Here is a 24303-nt window from a genome sequence, read left to right as displayed (position 1 = left end):
TCTTTGGGTGTTCGGGGAATGGCTGAACAGGCAATTGTTCAGCCCATTCTCATGCTTGGGTCGAACTGTTTGCCCATTCCTAATAGCATGATTTTGCTAATAGTTTGCAGCACATTCTGTCTCACACAATGTCTTCACCATATCTGCCTCCAGCTCAGGAACAGATCTTCCTTTTCCACTCCACAGAGCCTTGGCTGGTATGTGTAGTTCCATTGTCAATCTATCATACAGGCTCAGTCTATCTGGAGACTACATCTCCCACAAGCAATAGTTGCACCCAGCAGGCTTTTGTCACTCCCAAGTTGCACAGCAGACCATATCCCCTTCCTCTGTGTCCTCCTTTTGCCAATCACAATCTGTCCAATATACATATTGACTCAAAATGGCCACCCCCAAAGCTTCTAAACAGGAAAAAACGTTTGCTCGCTCAACCTGCTGCAAACAGAATAGGGGCATCTTTACTCAAACATTACACAAACCAAAACCAGGCCTCTGCATCAATATTTAGTATGAAAATAAATACATCTGATAACTGTCATATACAGTTTACACTGCTTGGTCTGCCCAGAATCATGGTATTCTGTCCTCCTCTTTAGCTGGTTATCTGATTATCAGTGCACATGTGCTGGGGGAGGATAAGAAATGGGCATAAAGACTAGAAGCAGAGATAGTCCACTATTATTGCCCCATGATTGTTCCCCATCCTTTCCTCAGTGTATGTATCAGAGGCGGAAATCCAGCTTCGGTCCTTAAAGCCTCCTGCACAAAAGGTATGAATGGCTTGTACTCACTTTTGTGAGATACTGTAGATCACCTAGAGGGGAATTGTTTGTTTTTGTTCTCAACAAAAGTGGAGTTACTCTTTAAAGCAAACCTGTGCTTTATCCATTCAGGGAAAAGCAAAAGACTTGATTCAGTCCTTTACCCCTTTCTGGCATAAAAAATACTTACTGTATATATAAGTAAACTTCCATGGAATGTTTTTACCTATTCGTAAGCCTATAATAAGGTGCACCACTTAGGAGACACTTACTGTATATGCCGCGATGATGTAATCGGCGCATGCACTCTGAAGGAACGGTCACCCGTACCGTTTCTTCAGAGCCCTGTGCCTTGACAGCCGGAGTCCGCGGACCCAAAAGGAAGACGAGTGAAGATGGATGCAGCCTCCAGTGGTGACAAAGAGGGCTTTGTTTGCAGGTAAATTTCACATAATGTGCTAGTATGCGATGCATACTAGCACTTTATGCCTTTACTTTGCAGGTCAGGAAAAAGACAAAAACGGAGGCAGCGATTACTTCCTCTTTAAGTGCCAGAAATTGTTAAGCAGCATGTGATTCACTCAGTATGATAGCACTGAGCCAATCACTACTTTCTGATGGGGAGTCTATAGCCTTGGCCTGTATAAACTACAACTCTGTAGCTCACATACTTATATAGGATTTATATAGTGCCAACAGTTTGCGCAGCGCTTTACAATAGAAAGGGAGACCGTTACAATATAGTAAAATACAAGAGGGTTAAGAAGGCTCTGCTTATAAGAGCTTACAATCTAATAGAGTGGGGGCAAATGATACAAAAGGTTTGAACTAGGGAAGATAAGATGATGGAAGTAATACAATTCAGTTGGAGGCATAATAGGCTTCCCTGGAGAGATGAGTTTTCAGGGAGCACCTAAAGATATGGGTCAGTGGGGAAATGAAAGGAAAGTGAGTATTTGCTGCTGGTTAGGGCTAAAATAAAGTAAACCTGTTGCTTTGCTCTGTATGACAAAGCAAGGTTTCAATTTTAAAGTGCACCTCTCCTTTATTTAAAGGGGGTATTCTGGTTTCCTCCCTTACTCCAGACATGCTTGTAGGTTAATCAGACCCTGTCTAAATTGGCCCTACTATGTGTATGTATGCATATGACATAGGGACTTTTGATTGTAATCTCCTTGAGGGCAGGGGCCAAGTTGAATGTACAATAAGTAAAGCACTGTGTAAATTGCCGCCATTATATAAACACTTGTAATAAATAAACCCAGATGTTACCAGGTACAATAATTCTGAGCAACCAATTATAATGAATTCACTTGAGTCTGTGTGTTCAAAATGGGATTCTGATTTGTTGCTATGGGTACTTTGCACTTTGTTCTATATACTGTTTTACTGAAAAAGCTTTAGAGCTGTGTATAGTATACTTTTGGATATTTATATGCCAAGTGTAATTTAAGTGTAATGTAAGCATGACCTTTTTATTTTAAATTTTTTCAGCTTGCCCGTGTAAGCACGGGATTTGTAAAAATGGAATTACTGGAGATGGAAGCTGTATCTGTGAAGCAGGTTACATGGGTTCAACATGTGAGCTAGGTAAACTGATCTTTATTATTATGTGTTGGACAGACTCTGACATAAATGACTTGTATTAGCTGTTGTCCTCTTGTTCACTTTTGTGCTCTGTCTCCTTTCAGAATCCTTATCCTGCAAAGCACTAAACTGTGGTGCAAACACCCGCTGTGTACAGTCAGGTAGAGACCTTAAATGTGAATGTATGCCAGGCTACAGCAAACAAGACGGCGTCTGCAAACGTAAGTGCTTGGCATCCAGTTTCTTAAAAAAGCTGGCATGCATTCAGCATTCCTTAATTTCTCTTTTACAGATAGTTTGACTTTAAATATGATTGCATATGAGCAACAGGTATTTGTTCTATTAAATAGCACCCCGATATGCACGTGCACATCTGTAGGTAGTAGTATGATAAGAAGTGAGGGGTTATATTTCGAATTTAGACTTTAACATCAATAAGACTTAACCACTTTACCACCGGAGGATTTTGCTGTCTTACGTCCAGGCCACTTTTTGCGATTCGGCACTGTGCACTGACAATTGCGCGGTCATGCAACGCCATACCCGAAATTTACGTCCTTTTTTTCCCACAAACAGAGCTTTCTTTTGGTGGTATTTGATCACCTGTGCGATTTTTACTTTTTGCGCTATAAACAAAAAAAGAGCGTAAATTTTGAAAAAACAATATTTTTCACATTTTTTTTTATATGAAATTCCCCCCCAAAAAAATGTAAAAATCAAAATTTTTTAAAATTTTTGGCCAATTTGTTTTCTGCTACCTATGTTTGGTAAAAAAAAATCACAATAAGTGTATTTTGATTGGTTTGCGCAAAAGTTATTGTGTTTACTAACTAAGGGAAAGATTTCTGTCATTTTTGGTGTTTTTTTTTTTTTTTAACGAGTAATGGCGGCGATCTGCAATTTTTTTTTTTTTGCGGGACTGCGACATTGGGACGGACAGATCGGACCCTTGACTGACATTTTTGACACTTTTGGGGGTACCAGTGACATTACTACAGTAATCAGTGCTATAAATATGCACTGTTACTGTAAAAATGACACTGGCAGGGAAGGGGTTAATTTTATTGGAGAGGGAGGGGTTAATGTATGCTTGGTGCTTACTGACTGATGACGCAGTTGCCTGCGAAACATGTAGGCGGAGCTTCAGCACGGTTCGACGTCACAAGCTGGAAGTGCTTTACTGCTACAGTGGTTTTATTGATTCAAGGCTGTTTTATTGATTCAAGGCTGTTTTATTGATTCAAGGCTGTTTTATTGATTCAAGGCTGTTTTATTGATTCAAGGCTGTTTTATGATTGTGTATCTGGTGAGTGCATTTTACTTTCAAGAAATATACACCTGTAAAAACGTACTTCACCATGGTCTTCCCCCTGTTTTTTAACTTTTGGGAGTGACTGTGCCTGGCTACTTCTACTTTGGGATCCGACATTTGAATTGGGAGCACCTATTGCAGTGGTTCTTAACCTTGTTGGAGGTACTGAACCCCACCAGTTTCATATGCGCATTCACCGAACCCTTCTTAATTGAAAAAATAAAATATGATTTTTTTCAAATTCAAAACATAGGTATATATTTAGGTATATATTTATACATAGGTGCACAAAATGAACAAAACCATTAAAAAACAAAACCATAAAAAAAAAAAAAAAAAAAAAAAAAGGCTCCATAGCTCAGGGGTTAGAGCACTGGTCTTGTAAATCAGGGGTCGCGAGTTCAAATCTCGCTGGGGCCTCCCTGCAAGTGTTGGCGACTGTATCTCAAAAAACAAAACCATTAAGAACAAAGAACAAAACCATTAAAACATGGGGTGTCAGGAGAGAACACACTGAGGGGGGAGGTGTTGGGAGGGCATACTATGGGGTATCAGGAGGGCACACACTGGGGGGGCTGGAAGACATACCATGGGGTGTCAGGAAGGAACACACTGGGGGGAGGTGTTGGGAGGGCATTCCATGGGGTATCAGGAGGACATACACTGGGGGGGGGGGGGGTTGGTGGGAGGGCATACCATGGGGTATCAGGAGGGCACACACTGGGGGGGTTGGGAGGACATAGCATGGGGTGTCAAGAGGGAACACACACTTTGGGGAGGTGTTTGGAGGGCATACCATGGGCTGTTAGGAGGGCACACATTGGGGGGAGGTGTTGGGAGAGCATTCCATGGGGTATCAGGAGGGCACACACCAGGGGGTATTCACAATGCTTTATTGAGCTAAATGAAAAGGACATGCATTTCCATCTGTCAGCTAACAGCACCTCTATGCTAAGCTGCATTAACTCAGCAGACGTAGCATAGAGGTCCTTGTAAACTAATCCACCATGTACAGCTAGCTGAGCCTACCTCCAGGAACATTCACTCGGCTCCCTCTGCTCAGCTGCTCACACTTCCCTCTTCCAGGCGGGCGCGATCTCCGTGGTCAGGTACATCCCCATCCCGCCCACTCACGCAGCAAGCAGCCTGCAGGAGATAGGCTGGAAACCTGCTGGGGGAGGTACAGGGGGCGGAGTGTCAAGTGTCTATGTGTAATGGCTGTGAGTTGTCCCGACTGCAGCTCTGATTTCCCGGGGTGCGCTCGGCCTCACAATCAGTAATATTTTCTTGGGGGGAGCAATTGCCCCTTTGTCCCCCCCGCCGAACCCCGGAGACTGAGTCACCGAACCCCTGGGGTTCGATCGAACCCAGGTTAAAGCGGAGTTCCACCCGAAATTTATACTTACCTCCATCTTCTCGCTCCCGGTCACCTGAAAAACAAATGGATAATCGCAATTTTTTTTTATTTTTCACTTACCTTTTAGAGAAAATATACTCACCTTACTTCCTTCTTCCTCCCCTCGGCGGCCACGGCGATTCGTCACTTCCTGGCTTTTGCAATGATTCCTGGGAGCTGAACGTCATAGCTCCCAGGAATCATTGCGCCTGCACCGGCCCCGACGTCAGTTCCGGGGCGCGCGCGTCATCCCCTTCTAAACAGCTTCTGGGCATGCCCAGAAGCTGTGGAGGGATGACGCGCGCGACCCGGAAGTGACGTCGGGGCCGGTGCAGTGCATCGTGGGACCGAAGAAGGAGGAAGAGGACCGAAGAGGACGCGGAAGAGGATCGTGCTGGCTTCAAGCTGCCCACACCTGAGATGGCAGCGCTGGAGAAGACAATTTCAAGGTAAGTATATCTCCTGAAAGGTAAGTGCAACCCGGGACAGATCAGAGGCTAGCCATTGTGGAATGTGCTAGCCCTGACTGTCCCGGGGGTATTTTTGTAAAAAAATGTATAACCAGGGTGGAACTCCGCTTTAAGAACCACTGACCTATTGGAAGGCTTTCAGGGTCGATTATAAAGCTTTATAACAACAAGCGTTGTGTGACCATTGTGAGAGCGGTGGTCATACCCATCTGGTAAGAGGCCAGCAGGCTACTTTGTGTGTGGTGGAGGTCTTCACTGTCCCTGTGATTTCATAGACGGATTGTCACACATTAAGGGTGTTGTCGGTGGACTATACAACTCATTTCAACAGCTTGAAGTGGACTTTCATATATTCATTTACACCATATGTTATTCTATGAGCGCTGCATTTTTTGTCTATAGTTTTTTATCACATTGTGGTTAATGTTGGCTGCTAATCTTTGAGAGCGCGGATATTCAACAATTTTGTAACACTTGATGACTCTATCCAAAATCAAACAAAAATGTTTTGTTTGTATTTGGGCTTTAAGGCTGCATTCACGCCTGGGCGTTTTGAATTGCAGGCAGATTTCAAAACGCAGGCCAATTTCAAAATGTCCAGGCGTGAATAACAACTCACACAACGCACATTTCAGATGCCATTCATTTGAAAAATCGCGGTGCGGTTCTGCCGTGAATGTCATGCAATAAATTGCGGCAAACCGCATTGTGTGAAGCATGTATCCCAAAAGAAGCTCCTGAAATTTTTGGGGCAACAAGCTTTATGTGATGCAGCTTGCTGGGCATTTTGAAATCGCGGGTAGATTTGCGGCAAATCTTCCCGCGATTCAAAACGCTCAAGTTTTAATGCAGCCTAAAGAGGAGCTTCAGACAGGTTTCCAATAATTAAAAGTCGGCAGCTACAAAATTGTGTAGCTGCTGACATTTATTAAACACACACTCACCAGTCCAGCGATCCAGCACCCTGCCCACCTAGGCAAATTCTTCACCGATCTTCGGGTTCCCAGCAACAGCATGTTAACTGTGGGAATCTGACTATGACTCCTTGTGGCTTTACAGCCGGCTCCCCACTGCGCAAATGCGAGCCGTGCTGCGCCTTTGTGAATGAACCTGCAGCCTCCTGGGATCTGTGATGTGTCCCTCAAGGTTACGGTCAGGAACAATGGGGTGAACTTCCACTCCAATTGCCTAGGCAGTCAGAGCAGAAGTGGGAGCGGGTACCTCACAAACAAAAAATATTTATTCCAAATATGGCAGTGGAGGGGAGGAGGAACAAAAGCGGAACTTTCCCTTTTTGGTGAAGTTCTGCTTTAAAATGCGGCTCCCCTTCTTTTTTTTTTATATTCTTTATTTAGAGGTATGCCATGAAAGATAAAGAACAACAACACTACAAACAAACACATGATAGTAAAAGAAATGCAGTCTATGTAGTACAGGGAACAACCCTGTGTAAAACAGACTATCACGGATCAACAACAAATAATGTAATCTGGGTTCGTATGTTGTCTTTTCGACCATTTTTATGCATTCATATGCAGTATTGCCGTAAACAATAGTTCGTGTGGAGGGTGGTCCTGCGCCACCCACCCGAGTGGAGGGGGACAGAAATCCCCGCCGGCATCTACCACATGGCCGGCAAGGGGGCCCACCAAAACTCCACCCGAAGCGGGGAGGACTCCGGGACCAACCCCCCACCTTTTGTCCGGAGCACACCTTGTGACATTTTATAATTTACTAGAATGGAAAGGGCAAACACAATGCCCTAAGGCAGGGAGGAAGGGGAAGAGGTAGAAAAGAGAGAAAGGGAGGAGGGAAGGAAAGGTAGACAGAAAAGTGAAAAACAAAAAGTGGGGGTCCGCTCCGCCCCACTCGCAGGCATGGCAAGCCGGTTAAGAGTAGGATAAGTAATCGTCGGACAAGTGAAAAAGGTCCCAGTGAATCCAACGTGTCTTGTGTTCCTCCACCTTCTCGCGGCTCCCCTTCTTGGTGGGGATGAGTCCTGTGCCCAAAATCATGGCTGCATTTATTAGTATAGGAAAACAGCAAAGGGATGCAGGTAAGTTTAGTACCCTATCTCATGCTACCCATAGAGGGCTCCACCTGAGAAAAAAAAAAACTCACATTCCCTTATTCCTATATTCTCCTTTCTTCAGTATGGTGCAGAGAAGACAGACTGGTTACAATCCTCTCTTGAAGAGCACTTTTAATTTCCAGCTAAGTGGACGTGCAGCTAAACCTAGTGTTTTACCTAGTGCAATATTGAACTCTTTTTTTTTTAAGCACTTTCAGCAGTTGATTTAATGACTTGGGGCCCCCTTTCACACGGGCCTTTTCCACTCAGTTCAGCAGGGGACCTGTTAGTAGATCCCCTGCTGATCTGGAGACGGACGTCCGTTTTTTTGCATGTGTGCTTGTTCAGTTTGTGTCCACATTTAAGCAGAGGATGCTTTAGGTCCAAAAAAACAGAAAAGGATGCAGTACTTTTCATTTTTTTTTTTTTTTTTTTTACCCCCAGACTTGGACAGACTCAGAGGTAGGCAGGTGTAAATAGACACAAGACCATATATATTAGACTGCACATAGACCCACATGGAGGCGGGCCTGACCAGAAAGCTCACATGAAAGGGCTTCTCTATTTTTAATCCTTGGCTATGTTACAGTTTATGCTGGTAAAATGAACTTTGCCCCAGGTTTCCTGTTTCCTCCTTTCCCTTGAAGCAAACTATGGAGCCATCCTTTCATGCAGGGACTTGAGTTACCTCCCCCTACACTTTGTGCATCAATAGAAACACACAGTCCCATACTTTAGCATGGCAAGGCACTGCCCTGCTCCTCTCTCATCCTCCTCCCCTCTCCAAGTTAACAGAACGAGACTGCACTGTCCACTGTTAACTTTTTAGGTGACAAAATAAACAAATAGTTTATTTTATTGTGCTCAATGTGTTAAGTTAAAAAATGTGTAAGCAGGTTGAAATGCATATAGTTTGTTTCTTGCAGCCGGTCCAGGCTGAAGAAAGGGTTAAGCATTTTTTGGACTTGTTCTCTGGCTTTTTGATTTTAGAGGGCCCACCTGTGATATATAAAGAGGAGTGCCACTAAGATCAAAGGGAGTTGTAGTAGTAGTCACCCCTCGGAGAGTGCTGTAAAGTTCTGCCGTCAAGCCGGGGAGCAGACATGGAGATACCCAGAGTTGCAGACAACATCCAAGTCTTGGACAGTTCCTATATGGACTCTCACCTCACGGAAGTATGCCTGAGCCACTACATCTTGTTAGTTAGAAAACTTTAGGGAAAGGACATTGTTCATGCTCCATTATCGTGCTGCATTTCCACAGTAAAGTTTGTTAACTGTTCTAAGCCTGGTCTGAAGTTCTTCAAAGGGGTGCATGTTGGTTCTGGCATATTTCAAAAACCTGGGTCTGTAATTGCACATGTGGGATATGGAGTAACACTACTACAAAAGGTTACTATGGGTAACCAAGTGAAGGAACAACATACATCAACCAGTCATTAAGCATGGTACTTGGTAAGGTTGACAGGTCCCCTGGTAGCAGGGGGGGGGGGGCTCAGTGTTCTGGCTCCCTCTCTAGCAGCCCATCTCCCATGGTAACCAGGAGCAGACTAGGGTTGCAGGTATATATGGTCTAGTCATGAGGTCACATGAGGTTTGCATGAGGTGCTTGGTTGGGACCCTTTTCTGTTATTGGGAATGAGGGAACAGAGATTCACTGGACTGGTGGAGTGGGTGAAGGCTCAGCAAGTCCCTCCTAATGCAACCCTTCAAGTTACAGTGTGTAGTGACATGGGACAAGTCGCTTTTCAGAGGAACTCTGCATTATTACTGCACACAGTAAAAGCTCCTCTTTAAGTCAGGAACTGTCTTAATGTTAGATTTTTCACATGACTGCAGCCTCCGCCTGGTACCGGGTATTAATAAGCACACGTGTTATCCCACGTGCATGGGTGCAGTAGACCCTGCAAGGTTAATACTAATTTAAGGCCTCATGCACATTTTACATTTTTGCAGCTGCTTCTAGGGGCGTCTGGTGTTTCCTTTTTTTCGAGCCTGTAAACTCCCCTGCATGTTAGCCTACGTGTCGAGCATTTAGTGGCAGGGGCTTTTAGAAGCAGAAAAAAACCCATTGCCAGTGCGTCCAGCAACAGCAGCGTTTTGACAGAAGAAAATTAATGTTCTTTGTAAATGCATGTTAGCATGTGCTAACGCTAGCCACATTTAGAGCTTGAACATTAATGAATTTCAATGGCCAGAATAAATTATTTATTCTGACCAATGAAATGAATTACCACCCAAGCACTTGACGCCTGCAAATGCGCCTAAATGCGCCCTAATGCATCAATCACTTTTACAAGCATCAGACGTTTTTTCTGCCAAACCGCTGCTGCAAGAAGTAAAGGCTTTTAGGAGAGTTTGTAAAATGTCCTGTGTGCATGAGCCCTTAAAGCGGAGTTCCACCCAGTAAACGTTTTTTTTAATAAAAATACCCCCGGGACAGTCAGGGCTAGTGCATTCCACAATGGCTAGCCTCTGATCTGTCCTGGGTTGCACTTACCTGCAAGAAGAAATACTTACCTTGAAAATGTGTTCTCCAGCGCTGCCATCTCAGGTGTGGGCAGCTTGAAGCCAGCGCAATCCTCTTCTGTGTCCTCTTCCGTCTTCTTCGGTCCCACGATGCACTGCGCCAGCCCCGCTGTCACTTCCGGTGCTGCAGAGTCATCCCTGCACAGCTTCTGGGCATGCCCAGAAGCTGTTTTGCAAGGTATGACGCGCCTACACCGGAACTGACGTTGGGGCCGGTGCAGGCGCATTGATTCCTGGGAGCGATGACGTTAAGCTCCCAGGAATCATTGCAAAGCGGAAGTGACGGCGCGGGCCGCGGCCGAGGAAGGAGGAAGTAGATGGTAAGGTAAGTATATTTTCTTCTAAACAAGGTAAGTAAAAAAAAAAAAAAAAATTGCGATTATCCATTTGTTTTTTCAGGTGACCCGGAGCGAGAAGATGGAGGTAAGTATAATTTTAGGGTGGAACTCCACTTTAAGCTCAAAAGGCAGATATAAAAGACACAAATTAATGCAGCTCTGGAATCATCAATACATATATTTTTTTAATGCAAGCAGTATAAGTACCTAAATTTGATTTGGTCTCAGCCTCTTTTGGCCTGTGTAGAGCAGAGTTGAGAGGGAGATTAGAAACAGCACAAGGAGCCAATCAGATGTGCTGCAGTGCAAGGATTATGCTAATTATGCTAAGAGACAGCGAGAGAGAGTTTATCAATCTGCTGTTTCTCTTTTAATTGTCCAATCATAGAATGGAGTTGAGGAAGAGACCTGTTAGTGCTCCTAAACTGAAGCTTAACCACTTTATGACCGGAAGGATTTGCCCACGTCCTGACCAGGCCCTATTTTGCGATTCGGCACTGCGTTACTTTAACGGACAATTACGCGGTCGTGCGACGCTGTACCCAAATATAATTGATGTCCTTTTTTTACCACAAATAGAGCTTTCTTTTGGTGGTATTTAATCACCTGTGTGATTTTTATTTTTTGCGCTATAAACAAAAAAATTGCGACAATTTTGAAACAATATTTTTCACATTCTGCTATATAACATTCTCAAAAAAAAATAAAAAAAAATAAAAATAAAAATTTTTAACATTTTAGGCCAATTTGTTTTCTGCTACATATTTTTGGTAAAAAAAAAATCGCAATAAGCGTATTTTGATTGGTTTGCGCAAAAGTTATCGCGTCTACTAACTACGGAAATATTTATGTAATTTTTATTGTTTTTTTTTTTTATCTAGTAATGGCGGCAATCTGCGATTCTTTTGCAGGACTGCAACATTGCGGCGGACAGATCGGATCCCTAACTGACATTTTTGACACTTTTGGGGGGACGCAGTGCAAAATAGGGCCTGCAAAAAATATGCACTGTTACTGTAATAATGACACTGGCAGAGAAGGGGTTAACATTATGGGTAATCAAGGGGTTAAATGTAAGCCTAGGGCAGTGATTCGAACTGTGGGGGGGGGGCTTCTGAAATGACCATAGAGACATGTGATCCTATATAGAATGATCACATGGGCTCTATGATCATTCCAGGGAGAAGAACGGTCAGCTGTGTTTACAACAGCTGACCGTTGTTCTCTCTCAGCGGGGAACGATCGCGGGTGTCAGGCGGCAATCTGAGCCGCCTCCCCGCTGCAACGGCTTCCCCGCTGTACATGTACGGTGATTCGCCCGGTCGTTAACCGGTTAAAAAAAATGAGGCATCATGTCCTGCCAGACAGGACTGTGCTTTGTTGCAGAGATTTGTATATTTAAGGACTGGATAGACAGAAATACAATTATTGTGGCAGGTTAAACAACTTATCATATACAGTATACATTTTATCTCTGTATGCCTAGAGTTCAGATTTAACAATAAAAGCAAACAGTCTTATTAAAGTGTAGGTCCAGCCAAAACTTTTTCTTGTGTTTGTGTGGCTGTTGGACAGTTAAACCCAGTACACACTATAAGAAAATCCGATAAACTATTGTCCAGTTTTCCTCGATGTTTCACATCAAGTCGAAACCGAGGATGGTACTAGTTGTATGAAAATTCTCAGACAAATGCTATTTTTTAGTTTGACTTATTGTTGTTTATTGTTTCTGATCATGTGCAGTCTTTCATATCTGATTTTTCTTGTATGAAAACTGTACACATTAAACAAAAATCGTTAGTTCTGTTCACGTATGAGAAAAATTATGGAGTTTGTCCCTTCGTAAATTTTCGGCAGGGAAGTCTGAATCGGATGTCGATAGTTTTGTATACCCTATGCGAAAATCAAATGATCATTCCTCGTAAAGAACTTATCTTCCGATTTTCTTAGAGTGTGTACCGCACTTAACACTCACGTCCTATCTGGTATGAAACTGTTACCCACAAATCAAAAGTTCAGCACCCGGGTATGCAATGCACATAAAATCTTCTTTATTCCATACATATACAGTAAACCCCCGCTCCATCGCGGTTCAGTTTTTGCGGTCCCCGTATATTGCGTTTTTTTTTGTAATGTTATTTTACTATATAAATCATTAAAAATGAAATATTTTTGTGTTTTCCATAGCTCTTGCTATGTCTCCCAGTATCTATTTATTTATTTATGTGTTTAAAGCGGAGTTCCGGGCACAAAATCGATATTTTTTTTTGTGCCCCTCCGCTAGGTAGATATCACCTGAAAAGGAATTGGATAGTTAGGTTTTTTTTTTTTTGTTTACTCACCTTGTAATTGAAGATCGTAAATACTCACCTCAGAGTACTTCCTCCCTCAGCGCCGCGGCTCACCCGTCACTTCCTGTCTCGCGATGATTCCTGGGAGCTGAACGTCATCGCTCCCAGCAATCAATGCGACGGCACCGGCCCCGCTCGTCACTTCCAGGCGACGCCGCATTCCCCTGCTAAACAGCTTCTGGGCATGCCCAGAAGCTGTGGAAGAATGCGGCGCCGCGCCGGAAGTGACGAGAGGGGCCGGTGCAGGCGCATTCTGGGACAAGAAGACGATGAGGAAGAAGACACAGAAGAGGACCGCGCCGGCTTCAGCTGCCCACAAGAGAGATGGAAACGCTGTGGAAGAAATTTTATAAGTAAGTATTTCTTCTAAAAGGTAAGTGCGAACCAGGACAGATCAGAGGCTAGCCATTGTGGAATGTACTAGCCCTGACTGTCCCGGGGGTATGTTCATTGGAAAATGACTTCTGTGCCTGGAACTCCGCTTTAAATGAGTTTCTATTGTTTTAAAAGTGTGTTTAAGACCTTAAAATGCTTTTACACGTACAGTGACAGTAAAAAGAACATGCCTACAATGCATTTTAATAGGGTTTTTCTATTTCGCGAATTTTCACTTTTCGCGGCTGGGTCCGGAACGTAACCCCCGCAATGGAGGGGGGTTTACTGTACACAAACATATGCTGACGTGTTTACATCCTTACAGGCATTTGTACTGCTTGCATATAAAAATATATTTAAGGCCGTTTTAGTGAATAAAGAGCTGCAATAATTTGAGAATTGTTTATCTGCCTGAGGTTCAGCTTTGACAAATTAATATCATTTAAAAAGCAATTTTCTCTATTTTAAAATCGGCATCTTTTTTAATATAACAGCTGGTAATTCACAAAGGTCCTTGTTCAAGCACTTTTTTCTATAGGCATCACTGTCTCACACGTGTGCATTTTCACCTTGTCATTTGGGCACCTATGGAGACTTTAAGTTACTATTTCAGCACATATTGCATAGGCATGGTCCACTGGTGTCAGGAAACCCATTCTGAGAAATGCCATGCAATCTTTGCTGCAATATATGCATGTGGATTGCAATTGGCTTCATAGAAGCTTCAGAAGATCAGCAACACTGAGATCCAGCAATGAATAAAAAAAAGTGAAAGCAAGCATTTTATCACAATTGTTTAAGATATTAATTATGATACACCAATTTTAGAAAATTAGATATAATCCAATAAGGATTTCTACCTATGTTGAGTTTAGAATACACTTTGTTATGTTTATTCTGAAATGTAACTTTTGTTTGTTATAAAGTTTTACATATGTTTTCTTTTACAGCCAAGGACCCCTGTAAGCCCTCACCCTGCAGTAACTTTGCAAAATGCGATAAACAGGGGCCGCGTCAGTACAAATGTACCTGTAAATCGGACTACTATGGGGATGGAAAGACATGCTTACCCTTTAATCCATGTTCAGTTGACAATGGAGGATGTTTAGATAATTCTACTAAATGTGTATATCGCAGTCCAGGAAAGGTAAGCAATACTAATCTAATGACACTGATTTTTCAAATGCAGAAAGCAGCAACCTTTTTTTTGTTTAATGAACATGTTATTGACTTTAAAGCAGATCTCCAAGTAGGGTCATAACTACAGGGATTGCAGGGGTTGCAAATGCAACCGGGCCCTTTGCTCCAGGGGGCCTGTGCGGCTCCCCTGTACACTTGGATATGAGGGGGCGGGGGCAGCATGTAGAGAAATCACTGTTCTCCTTTTTCCTCCTATAGCTGCAGGAGGAAAATGGAGGAGATTGGTTCCTTTGTATGCTGCCCCCGCCACGCCTCCTATCCAGTTCCCTTGTGTTCTGCTGTCTCTGGGCCCCTGTGTGGTGTGCTCCCCCGGTCCCCCCCCCAACTGTACTCCCTTCCCTCTCCTGCCAGCTGCTGCAGGGGATGTGTCACAATAGAGAAAAAATAATACAATTAAAATACCAAAAAATAAAAACTACTGACACCAGAGGGTGAACTTCCAGGATCGCAAAGGGGCCCTGGCATTCCACCAACATGGGGGGGGCCCCAAGATGGCAGAAAGGGGGCCCACTGCAGAACTTGTGAAAGGGTCCCGCTGCGGCACTGTAATAAAGGGCCCCAGGATCAGTGAGAAGAGCCCCAGGCTTGAAGGGAAGGGGTCCAGGGGGCCCTTAACAGTTTCTTGCACCAGGGTCCTGAAGGTTCTAGTTATGATTCTGTCTCCAAGCAAGGTCTGTGTATTTAGCCTGGCCCCCTTCCCCTTGCCGACATGCTACATTAAAACTAAGAATAAAAACCTGTGGGGAGAAAAGGCCTAGTTAATATACAGTACTTTTCCTTCAGATGTAATAGAGGGGTGACATCAGCGTACTGCCAACATGATCCTGGGAATGCTGAGTACTCCAGATCTTGCAAGAAGATGCTGTAGCACAGGATTGCCTTCTCGCAAGATTCGAGTTACTTAACACTTTCTTGGGATTTCCCTAGAATGATGGGGACATTACTCCTAATGCAAGCAAAAGCTGGGAGGGGGAAGGAGCTGTATTATCTTACTTTTTTTGCCCATTTTTTTTGCAGTTGGTTGTAGCATTTGAGCAAGGGGGAGGGGGCACACTAAATAAGTGGGCCGTGGTATTGCGATGTAAGGTCCGCTTTAAGAAATTACCTATTCTTATTTGTCTTATAGCAGACATATAAATGTGCCTTAACTTACCTTTGTTCACTGTTAAATTGATCAGAGCTCAGACACTTGCTGTATGCAAAGTCTGGTGCTTCGTCCCCCTTCTCCTAGGCCTTTTGATAATTCAGAGTATGAGTAGAGAAACTGCTTCTTCCATATACACAGCCCTCCCTTCAAGCACTCCTCTGTACACATACTACACAAAAATTCGGGCATTTGGATTTTTTAGGACTGTTAGGCTGAACTCTGGCCTAATTTTTTTTGGCCTTATGCACTGTAAAAATGAATGAACACCAATTTAGTGTATTCAATGTGTAACCACTGCTTTGTTAAGCAATACTACTAAGTTTTATTCCCCCCCAGTACAGTACCATCAACATCGTTGGCACCAGGGCCGGCCCTACCATGGGTCCCACTGGGTCCATTGGACCCAGGCGGAAATTTAGGCAGGGGCGGCCGCGCCGTCATCTCTATGTCCCGGCCAGAAATGCAGTGTAATATATTTTGCTAAATTGCTGGCAATTCAGTTAGCTCAGTGTTGCAGGTGCGCTGCCCGCCAGGAACAGCAATATTCAATATACTGACGTCTCTCTCTGCCTCCCTCCAGCATTCAGTGTCACCTCCTGGCTTCTGTGTACATTGTATAGCTGCGGAGGAGAGCAGCCGAGCAGGACGAGTCATTGGTTGTGGAGCGATGTGGGGAGGGCATGGCAACAGCACAAGGTCCAAGGCTAGGTTCACATCTCTGGGGCATGCACAGGGAAGTGTCCCTGATGGCTGGGTCCACAGGACCCAGTCCAACACAGATTGGGATAAAGGGCCAAGGACAGTGGGCTCTTACCACCTGATCACTCCAACCACCGAAGGAGCGATCACTTCTCAACAAACCGTCGTCATTGCCAGTTCAGCTCGCGCTGCTGCCATGTCTCTCTCTCCTCTACTCACATGCTGTATCGGTGTGAGGAGAGAAGAGAGAAACACCGCAGCAGCACGAGCTGGCATGCTCCTGTGTGCTCCTACAGTACCGTCAGTATGATCACAGTGCCCCGTCTGTGCCATCACAGTGCACCATCAGTGTCAATACAGTGCCCCATCAGTGCAATCACAGTGCCATCAATGCAATCACAGCGCCCATCAGTGCCATTACAGTGCATTATCAGTGAAATCACAGTGCCATCACAGTGCCAATACAGTGCCCCATCAGTGCAATCACAGTGCCCCATCAGTGACATCATAATACCCCATAGTGTCAATACAGTGCCCCACATCAGTGCCATCACAGTGCCCATCAATGCCATAACATTGCCCCATCAGTGTCAATACAGTGCCATTACAGTGTCCCATCAGTGTCAATACAGTACCCCACCCCATCAGTGTCAATACAGTGCCATCACAGTGCCCCATCAGTGCCATCACAGTGGCATAACAGTGCCCCATCAGTGTTAATACAGTGCCCCATCAGTGCCATAACAGTGCCCCATCAGTGTCAATACAGTCACATCACAGTGCCCCATCTTTGCCATCAGTGTCAATACAGTGCCCCATTAGTGCCATTACAGTGCCTCATTAGTGCCATTACAGTGCCCCATTAGTGCCATTACAGTGCCCCATCAGTGACATCACAGTGCCCATCGGTGTCCATACAGTTCCCCATCAGTGCAATCACAGTGCCCCATCAGTGTCAATATAGTGCGCAATCAGTGCCATCACAGTGCCCCATCAGTGCCAACAATACTTCATCAGTGTCAATACAGTGCCACAGTACTTAGTGGTTTGGTGCAGTGTGTTTTCAACCACTTGCCGACCGCCGCCCGACTATATACGGCGGCGGTCAGCCCCTCCCAGGCAAAGTGACGTACCGGTACGTCACTAGCCTGGGAGCCAATAGGCTCCCGCCCCCGCTCGTTCACTAGGAAGCCCGCGCGTGTGACCGGCGGACCCGATGTCCGACGGTCACTCGCGATCGTCGGGTGGAGAGGGAGAAAGACAGGCGGCTAATGTAAACAAAGCCGCCTGTCATTCTTCCCTGTGTAAAAGCACAGATCATACGGTCCTGCTATGTAGGACCGTTGATCTGTGCTGTTACACACACACACACAGCCACATCCAATCACAGTAAGAATCACGCCCCTAGGGACACACTTAACCCCTTCCCTCCCAGTGTAATGTCACTGGCACCCCCAAAAGTGTAAAAAATGTCAGTCAAGGGTCCGATCTGTCCGCCGCAATGTCGCAGTCCCGCAAAAAAAATTGCAGATCGCCGCCATTACTCGTTAAAAAAAAAAAAAACAATAAAAATGACAAAAATCGTTCCCTTAGTTAGTAAACGCAATAACTTTTGCGCAAACCAATCAAAATACGCTTTTTGCAATTTTTTTTCACCAAACATATGTAGCAGAAAACAAATTGGCCTAAAATGTTAAAAAAATTTGATTTTTACATTTTTTTTGGGGAATTTCATATAAAAAAATGTGAAAAATATTGTTATTTTTGCAAAATTGTCGCTCTTTTATTGTTTATAGCGCATGATCAAAAAATCGCACAGGTGATCAAATACCACCAAAAGAAAGCTCTGTTTGTGGGGAAAAAAAGGATGTCAATTTCATTTGAGTACAGCGTCGCACGACCGCGCAATTGTCCATTAAAGTCACGCAGTGCCGAATCGCAAAATAGGCCCTGGTCAGGAAGGGGGTAAAATCTTCCGGGGCTTAAGTGCTTAAAAGTAGTGCAAACACTATTTTTTTCCGTAGTCTGTTTTCCCATGGGAAAGCTTGTGTTCCCATGTGATTCTGGTATGAACTGCTCCTTAATCTAGGTTCACACTTCTGTGTTTCGTGCAGGCCATGTTTGTGTAGGCACAGCAGCCCATTCAAATGAATGGGCTTATGTACCTGCGTTTTCACAAAAAAAAAAAAAAAGTGCATACATTGTTTCAAAAATGTGGCTGCTATGTCATATAATGTTTGCATATAGACAAGGTGCTGTTGCATGTACATCTGACTTCCTAATCCATTTTACTTTTATTATCATAATATGAAATATTGTGTGTGTGGGGGGGGGGGTGGGGGCCTTTTGGTGGACGTGAGTTTGTTTTTTGTTTTTTTTTTGGGGGGGGAGCATTTCATTCTTGGACTCAGGCAGCACAATGTCTTGGGCCAGCCCTGGTTGGCACTGAGTGTTTGGCACTGAAACTTTCAGTTCCATGTTGGAGTACACAGATCACAGAGGGTCATTCTATAGCTTCTCTATCCTGAAAATGTCTTACATTCTTTTCAGTGATTGCAAGACATTCTGTACAAGATGTTTTCAGAATTGACAAGCTGTAGATTAAGCAGTCTGCTGTGATCTGTGTACTCCAGCTGTATTTGTAGGCTACAGCGCCAGATGTTCAGGGCTTGTAGGCAGGTGTAGTGCTGCAATATGTCTGCCAGCTTGAAGATGGCACTCTGCTGCTTCTTCAGGCTAGTAGGAACTCGTTGGGGACTAAGTGGTCCCCTATTGTGGACTCCACGCAGCCATCTTGGGGCGGCCAATGTCTTCTATTGAATGCCTAAATCCTGGGAGATTTGGGTGGCCATCTTTGACAGAAGTGATTAAATGGCACTTTCTGCGTTTAGTTGAATCTGTAGTGATAAAGTCATGCTTGGTAGGAATAGAATGTGAAGGGTACCTGATGATGAGCTAAAGCACAGGATTCCCTTTACAGGGCATCTCTGTCTGTCAGCTTACTGGAGTTTGCCTCCCCCCCCCCCCCCCCCACCTCCAACTGAACAATCTGCAGAGACTTCAAGAGACTCAGTGTAAAGTAGAAACATTGGTACTTCCTGTAAAGGAAGAGCTCCTTGTGCGTTCAATGGACTGTAAGCCTGCGCCATGTTGCTTATCAGAAAAGTGCCTTTTTGACAGCCATTACCTTTCTGCCTGAACAAATCGTGTAAGCTAGAACTCATCCTGTGCCTTTTCTGCAATCTACCACGTTCCCATATTTCCAATCCAACCTTTAAAACTATGTGTAAGTATGGTTGTTGACTCCTCACATTTCTTAGGTCCCCGCTCAAACCCAACTTTACCATGCGGGGAAATTCTAGTAGGAGTATTACATAATGCAGCAGTGACTGTGCATTGCAAATACCTGATTAGTGTTCATTTATGTTTACTGTGCAAATGGCCATAAAATGATTTTTTTGGACAGAGGTCGCCTTTTAATGCCACACCCCTCCCCTCCCAAATTTATGCCACAGCTTGAACAATACAACTCATAAGAAGGAGACACACATTAAAATGACCGATGGGACCTCGCCTTAATCTGATAGGGATTTCCATGCATTCCACAACAAAGTGTTTTGTGTATAATCTAACTTGTATCTTGCTGCCTGTTGACATTTTTGAGCTGTTTGTACTGACTATCGTTAACTTCCAGTCTTATTGCAGTTGTCTCCCGGGATTGATAAGTCGAGGTGTGCCTTCAAAATGCACTATGCCTAACCTATGTAACGCATTTACTTGCGGAAAGAGTGCACACTGTGAAGTAGTGCCTTCTGGAGCATACAAGTAAGCTTTTGCTGTCTTTGGTCAGTTTTGAATCAGCCATCAGTTTGATCCTGTCAAGTCAAAGCCTATATTTGCTTTGTCTTCTGAATTTTGTCTATTTTATGGATATTCTGTTGCTCCTGGTTACAACTTGGGTTGTTTGTCTTCTCTATGTTCCTGTCTGTCTGTATGCAGTTGCCCAGTTAATAGTTCCCTTATTCCTACCATCAATAGTTAGTAGTTTCAGCATTGATTCAGGAAAAATTGTTCTTGCCAAACCAATCTGTAACGGACCGTTTCCGCAGACAAGGGGTTAAAATCCGTTTAGGCGATATGCCCCTTTCTGAGACACAGGCACGGCTACTGCAGAACACCAAACTCCCGAACTGGATACAAAATAGCACTCCAAACTAGAACCTCAAGAATAGCTGCTAGCAGACGAACAGGAAAAGCATACATCAGCTTACACTCCTAGCAATCAGTCTCCAACAGCATACAGTGAATCCCCCCAAGAACGAGACAAAGCTCCGAGTTGAGGGTCAAACAGGAACAACAACAACATTTATTGGAAGAACACAGCACACTTTTATACAGAAATTGGAACATCCTTCCCCCAACAACCATTTTCCCATTGGTCAATTGTAAAGTACTTGCAGTTCCCAATAAGGTCCTCTCCAGCCCATGCAAATGAGGGCTTGAAAACAAGTCAGCAGTGATTGGTCAGATAGCTTGACCAGGAGGACTGCTATGCAAATGAGGACTTGAAAATGAGTCAACAGGGATTGGTCAGATAGCTTTGACCAATGCAAGGAGACAGAAGCCCCAGGGGGCAATCAATGTAAACTATAGTCAGACACAGAACAATGGTTCCCTAACGAGCCCTCAATACACATTACTCTAAATGTCAATACCTCCCTTAGCAGACAACAGGTGAGGTCATTAGCACACCTGACAAAAGGTGAATGGGGAGCCACCTTAGACAGCCCGTCTCCTCAGAACTTCCTGTAATGACCATATTAGGAGTTGACTTCCTGTTCAGAGAGCCCATGGCAAATGGGAACAAAAATCTTCATATTACAAGGGAGACATTATTCTTGAATATGACTGTCCCATTTGTAGTAGTCCAAACCATAGTGTCAGTGTTCACCACCCTCCTGGTCACCCTGCATCCATAACAGATGCAGGGTGACTTAAACATAAGAAAGCCACACAAGGCTGGACATAGTGCCTCCCAACCTCTTTAAAGGAATTTGGGGTCCACAACCCCCATGCCCAAAGTCACTCCTGTCACATTTCTCCCCTTTTCCAAACAGACTAACAGGGTATCTGACCTTCTGCCGGTCAGTGCCCTTGTTAGTCCAGCAGCCCACCCACAAAACAGAAACAGCAGTACAGCCTACCCAAAATAACTGGTTACTACACCTGGGTAGAAGAGAAATTTGTCCATGTCCAGGTGCCTCACCTTGGCTGTGTGGGGGGCTGGTAGACTGCCTTGGTGGGTTGCTGAGTGGGCAGAGACCAGCGGTACTCTGCCCTGGTGCCAGCGCTACCACAGAAGTAGCCTGGTTGGAGACGGGTTGTTGGAGGGGGAGACCGCCTGTCTCCCCTTTAGATACACCACCATGCTGCTGTGGGGAAGACCAACTGTCTTCCCTTTGGCTAAACAGCCCTGTTGCTGGGGGTCAGGACCGACTGTCCCTACCCCTTGTGCTGTGAGTGCAGAGACCACGGTCCCACCTGCACTGTTGGGGGGCTTACTGTCTCCCCCTGGTACGTTAAGCTGCTGCTGTGGGATGGAGACTGGGCTCCCAATTCCCAATAGCTCAATCTGCCGCTGGGGGACAGGACCAACTGTGTCTGCCCCCTGTAACTCAATCTGCCGCTGAGGGATGGAGACTGGGCTCCCAATTCCCTGCACTTCACTCGGCTGCTGTGGGATGGAGACTGGGCTCCCAATTCCCAACAAATCAAACTGTCCATGGGGAGAAGGGGTAACAAGCTCCTCTCCCAAATATACTTCCAGCCCCTGGGGAGGGAGACCGACTGTCTCTGCTCCCAATACAGTGTCCTGTTGCTGGGGAAAGGAGACTAGGCTCTCTGTTTCCTGCAGGACACTCTGCTGCTGTGGGATGGAGACTGGGCTCACAATTCCCAACAAATCAAACTGTCCATGGGGAGAGGGGGTAACAAGCTCCTCTCCCAAATATACTTCCAGCCCCTGGGGAGGGAGACCGACTTTCTCTGCTCCCAATACAGTGTCCTGTTGCTGGGGAAAGGAGACTAGGCTCTCTGTTTCCTGCAGGACACTCTGCTGCTGTGGGATGGAGACTGGACTCCCAATTCCCAACAAATCAATCTGCTGCTGGGCGACAGGACCGACTGTCTCTGCCCCCTGTAACTCAGCCTGCCGCTGGAGAATGGAGACTGGGCTCCCAATTCCCAATAAATCAGGCTGCCGCTGGGGAATGGAGACTGGGTTCTCCTCTTCCCTTAACTGTACCTGCCGCTGGAGTTCCTCCCAACGTGCTAGCTGGCCGTCTCTCTCTGCCCTGTCTAGCAGAGTCCCGAACACTAAGTTCTTCACGAACCGCTTGGATCTCTCCAGTGGATTGGGTCCGAAGAAGCTCAGCCGTAACCACACCATACGGTCATATTCTTTCAGAGAATATCTGTACTCCACTGCTGTTTCCATCCTGTTGCTTTAAGGGTTGCTGTACTGAGACATGCGTTGCCCCCAACTTGTAAATCCACGGAATGGTGCCTCCTGTAGCTTTCCTTCTGGCTGTGAGAACGATCCCGCCGCTTGCCACCAATTGTTACGGAACAGGGCACCCCTGAGCAGGTACCTCCGTTGACAGATGCTCCTAGTGCTTCCCGAGGGCTCCAAGCACTCCACCAGACTCCGTAAGCACTTTAGACTCCACGAACCGCCACAGCTTGGTTAGGGTCTTGGCATCTCCTACCCACCCTGGACCAACGACAAGGCTCCAGGTTCCTGTGGGTGAATCTCTCTTTCCCCAGAGAGTGCAGCAGAACAAGCTCTTACACAAGCTCTTACAAGAGCTTAGTGATTCTCTAAGGGAGTATGGAAGACCATAGCAGATTCCCCCAATAACGAGACAAAGCTCAGAGTTGAGGTTAAAACAGGAACAACATCAACATTTATTGGAAGAACACAGCACACTTTTATACAGAAATTGGAACATCCTTCCCCCCAACAACCGTTTTCCCATTGGTCAATTGTAAAGTACTTGCAGTTCCCAATAAGGTCCTCTCCAGCCCATGCAAATGAGGGCTTGAAAACAAGTCAGCAGTGATTGGTCAGATAGCTTGACCAGGAGGACTGCTATGCAAATGAGGACTTGAAAATGAGTCAACAGGGATTGGTCAGATAGCTTTGACCAATGCAAGGAGACAGAAGCCCCAGCGGGGCAATCAATGTAAACTATAGTCAGACACAGAACAATGGTTCCCTAACGAGCCCTCAATACACATTACTCTGAGTGTCAATACCTCCCTTAGCAGACAACAGGTGAGGTCATTAGCACACCTGAGAAAAGGTAAATGGGGAGCCACCTTAGACAGCCCGTCTCCTCAGAACTTCCTGTAATGACCATATTAGGAGTTGACTTTCTGTTCAGAGAGCTCATGGCAAATGGGAACAAAAATCTTCATATTACAAGGGAGACATTATTCTTGAATATGACTGTCCCATTTGTAGTAGTCCAAACCATAGTGTCAGTGTTCACCACCCTCCTGGTCACCCTGCATCCATAACAGATGCAGGGTGACTTAAACATTAGAAAGCCACACAAGGCTGGACATAGTGCCTCCCAACCTCTTTAAAGGAATTTGGGGTCCACAACCCCCATGCCCAAAGTGACTCCTGTCACACAATCTATTAACCTTTTACGATGAAGTGAACTGCCACCTAGATAAAGGAAAGCCTGTGGATGTGGTGTACCTGGACTTTGCAAATGCCTTTGACACCATTCCCCACAAATGTTTACTGTGCAAACTAAGGAATGTAGGTATGGACCATAGGGTGAGTACCTGGATAGAGAACTGGCTCCAGGGGAGATTCCAGTGGGTGGTGATAAATGGGTAGTACTCGGATTGGGCGGGTGTGGAAAGTGGGGTCCCCCAAGGTTTTTTCCTGGGACCAGTCCTGTTTAATTTATTCATAAATGATCTAGAGAAGGGGATATCTAGTACAATCTCAGTATTTGCGGATGATACTAAACTAAGCATGCCAATATATCTT

The 24303-nt window shown here is 45.1% G+C and overlaps 1 protein-coding gene across 1 annotated transcript in view; it reads left to right on the top strand.

Annotated features, from left to right (window-relative positions):
• Positions 1-24303, top strand: part of STAB1 (stabilin 1) — a gene marked incomplete at its 3' end in the record, with an annotated part of 476721 nt that overhangs the window by 26853 nt on the left and 425565 nt on the right. Inside the window, exons 5-8 of the mRNA XM_082266286.1 lie at positions 2256-2351; positions 2453-2569; positions 14140-14336; positions 19930-20060. Of these exons, the coding sequence (XP_082122412.1) occupies positions 2256-2351; positions 2453-2569; positions 14140-14336; positions 19930-20060 (541 nt within the window). The remainder of the gene's footprint in view (positions 1-2255; positions 2352-2452; positions 2570-14139; positions 14337-19929; positions 20061-24303) is intronic.

This window comes from Pelophylax lessonae (assembly GCF_965119305.1).
Source record: "Pelophylax lessonae genome assembly, chromosome: 8".
NCBI classification, from domain to species: domain Eukaryota; kingdom Metazoa; phylum Chordata; class Amphibia; order Anura; family Ranidae; genus Pelophylax; species Pelophylax lessonae.
This window is presented reverse-complemented; position numbering and strand designations above follow the sequence as displayed.